The 2,500-nt window shown below is 42.0% G+C and overlaps 1 protein-coding gene across 1 annotated transcript in view; it reads left to right on the top strand.

Moving 5' to 3' along the window:
• LOC134083408 (metalloreductase STEAP4-like) overlaps positions 1-2,500 on the top strand; it is a 6,273-nt gene that overhangs the window by 100 nt on the left and 3,673 nt on the right. Inside the window, exon 2 of the mRNA XM_062539735.1 lies at positions 1,023-1,448. Coding sequence (XP_062395719.1) covers positions 1,023-1,448 — 426 coding nt within the window. The remainder of the gene's footprint in view (positions 1-1,022; positions 1,449-2,500) is intronic.

A 2,500-nucleotide genomic window follows, 5' to 3' on the forward strand; every position in this document is an offset into this window, starting at 1 on the left:
TTGGGTACCTTCATGCTTACAGTACCTATACCTTAGAAGTACTTTAGAAGTCTAATACTGTCTAATAGTCTACTGTATTTACAAAGGGTTTGAAGGATGCCTATCAGATTGCATGTCTGTTCTGTGGTGAAGTAAAAAGCACTGGTGCAAGTACAAGCAACAGTAAAAGAAAAAAGTGAAACTCCTGCAGAAAACTTCATAACTTTGCTATGTGATGCAAAATCCGATATATGGTTATTTTAAAGTACATTTAGCATATTGTGATTCTGTACATCTTTCAGATTATACACGTGCATAATTATCCACAATCAACTTTATAATAAACAACTATTGAAATGTAAAGCTGAGCGCATTCATTGCTGAATGCAAATCATTCTTTTTTGCATCTCAAACATCATGCTAAGTTACAAATGTACATCACACACCCATTACACTTCACACCGCCAAATCCCTCTAAACAATTTTCGAGTAAATAAAAACACTCATTATTGTTCATTGCCATGCAAGACTTTACAAGTGGGAATTTTAAAAACACTCTAGGAGTCGTACTTAGCATAATAGGATCTGAATTGGTTTTCTCTGAGTGAAGAATCACTAATCCCTCCAGTAAGACCTTTCTAAAAGTTACCATCAAATGTGACCTTGATTCTGGCAAAGAGACACCACAAACAGAGATGCTCACTTGGCGATGGACAGGAATTCTCATTGATGGCACTAAAATATTCATAAACAGAAATGAGGAATATTCATGAAGGGCTTTACTTTCACATTCAAAACTGCCTGTCCTGTCTGTTGACCAAGGTTTGTGTAATATGACTTTCATTGTTAGATTCCTTTTTCTCGGTGAGATCTGAGTGCGGGACTGAAAAATGTGTGACGTTCCCGTTTAAATGGAGAGAATCGCTTTATTGAAGGCGCTTTGCTGGGAGGAATTTCTTTGAATTTCTTTGAGTGCAATCTTCCATCTCACTTGGACTTTGTGTTGTGTATGTGTGCATTTGTGTCTTCCTATGCCTGTGTAGGTGATTATGACTGGGGAGCGTAAGCAGGGGACGGTGTGCATTTTTGGCACTGGAGACTTTGGACGCTCTCTGGGGCTTCGTCTGCTCCAGGCAGGATATGAGGTCGTGTTTGGGTCACGTGACCTCAAGAACTCGGCACTGGTGCCCAAGGGTTCAAAGGTCATGACCCACACAGAGGCAGCTCAGATGGCTCAGGTGATCTTTATAGCCGTCCGGCGAAATCACTATGACTTCCTGACATCGCTAACCCCTGCTCTCGAGGGCAAGGTGCTGGTGGACATCAGCAACAACCTGAAGAGGGGCCAGTTCCCACAATCCAATGCCGAGTACCTGAGCAGCCTGGTTCCTGGAGCGTCTGTGGTGAAAGGCTTCAACACAGTGTCAGCCTGGGCCCTGCAGTCAGGGGCGCTGGACGCCAGCCGACAGGTGAGGGGAAGTGACATCACAGACCCACATTCCTTGAGACTCTCCTTTTTCAAATTAATTGATTTAACTAAGAGGACAGTCAACTGCAATAGTTACAATGTTAATATTGAACTGAATGAGATCTAAATGTTTAGACAGACAAATAGCTAAATGAAAACTGTTAATTCGTTCATTTTCCTGAAAATCTATTATCTTAAGTATTGTAACAAGATTGCTCTGATGTTCTTTTAACAATAGCATCTTGAAATCAACCTAATCATATTGAATTAAAATTAAAAATGACTCAATTGAATGGAATAGAATTGAGTGAATGTAACCTTACCATGTGCTAATTATACATTATACAGTATGACTGTTAATCAATGAAAGGGTGGGTGCTTCATTTCAAAAGTGAGTTTTTTCCTCTTATTCCTTTAATGAAATAGACTGAAAACGATTGGGGCATATGGGTTGCCCTTACAAGTACTCAGTATGACGAATACTCAGAACGGGTTGCCCTGCTAACCTTTTGTACCCTAATCTATGTTAATCTCTCGAAAGTGCTACTGCTCACTCTCCACAAGGGCCCATTTGCCTCGCAGGAAATGCTGACACGTGCATCTTTGAAGGTTGCGTTCAGCACTGCTTCAAACAGACTTATTAGTCCTTATCTGTTGGAGACCCTGGATGCACCCGCACATGTGAAAGAGATCTTGTTGATATGTCCCTTCCCCAACCTTGGCCGGGTTTCCCAGAATTGTTAAGAAGCTCTTAAAGTGCTAAGAACTTCTTAGGAGCGTTGTAAGAACGTTCTAAGAACGCTCCTAAGAAGTTCTTAGCACTTAAGAGCTTCTTAACGATTCTGGGAAACCCGGCCCTTATCTGTGTCCTCCCTGAACTCTTTGCCCTCCTCGCTGGGGTGATTATAACAGTAGCCAGTCGTCTGTGTGCCAACTGCGGCTGCAGCAGTGGAGTGACATCCGGAGCGGAGTCATTAGGGAGACATAAAAACGGCACGGATGTTTAAATGACCGGCAGTAGCTTATCTCGCCAATTAGGAGATGAGGGACCTT

The sequence above is a fragment of the Sardina pilchardus genome, chromosome 6 (genome assembly GCF_963854185.1).
Source record: "Sardina pilchardus chromosome 6, fSarPil1.1, whole genome shotgun sequence".
NCBI lineage: Eukaryota > Metazoa > Chordata > Actinopteri > Clupeiformes > Clupeidae > Sardina > Sardina pilchardus.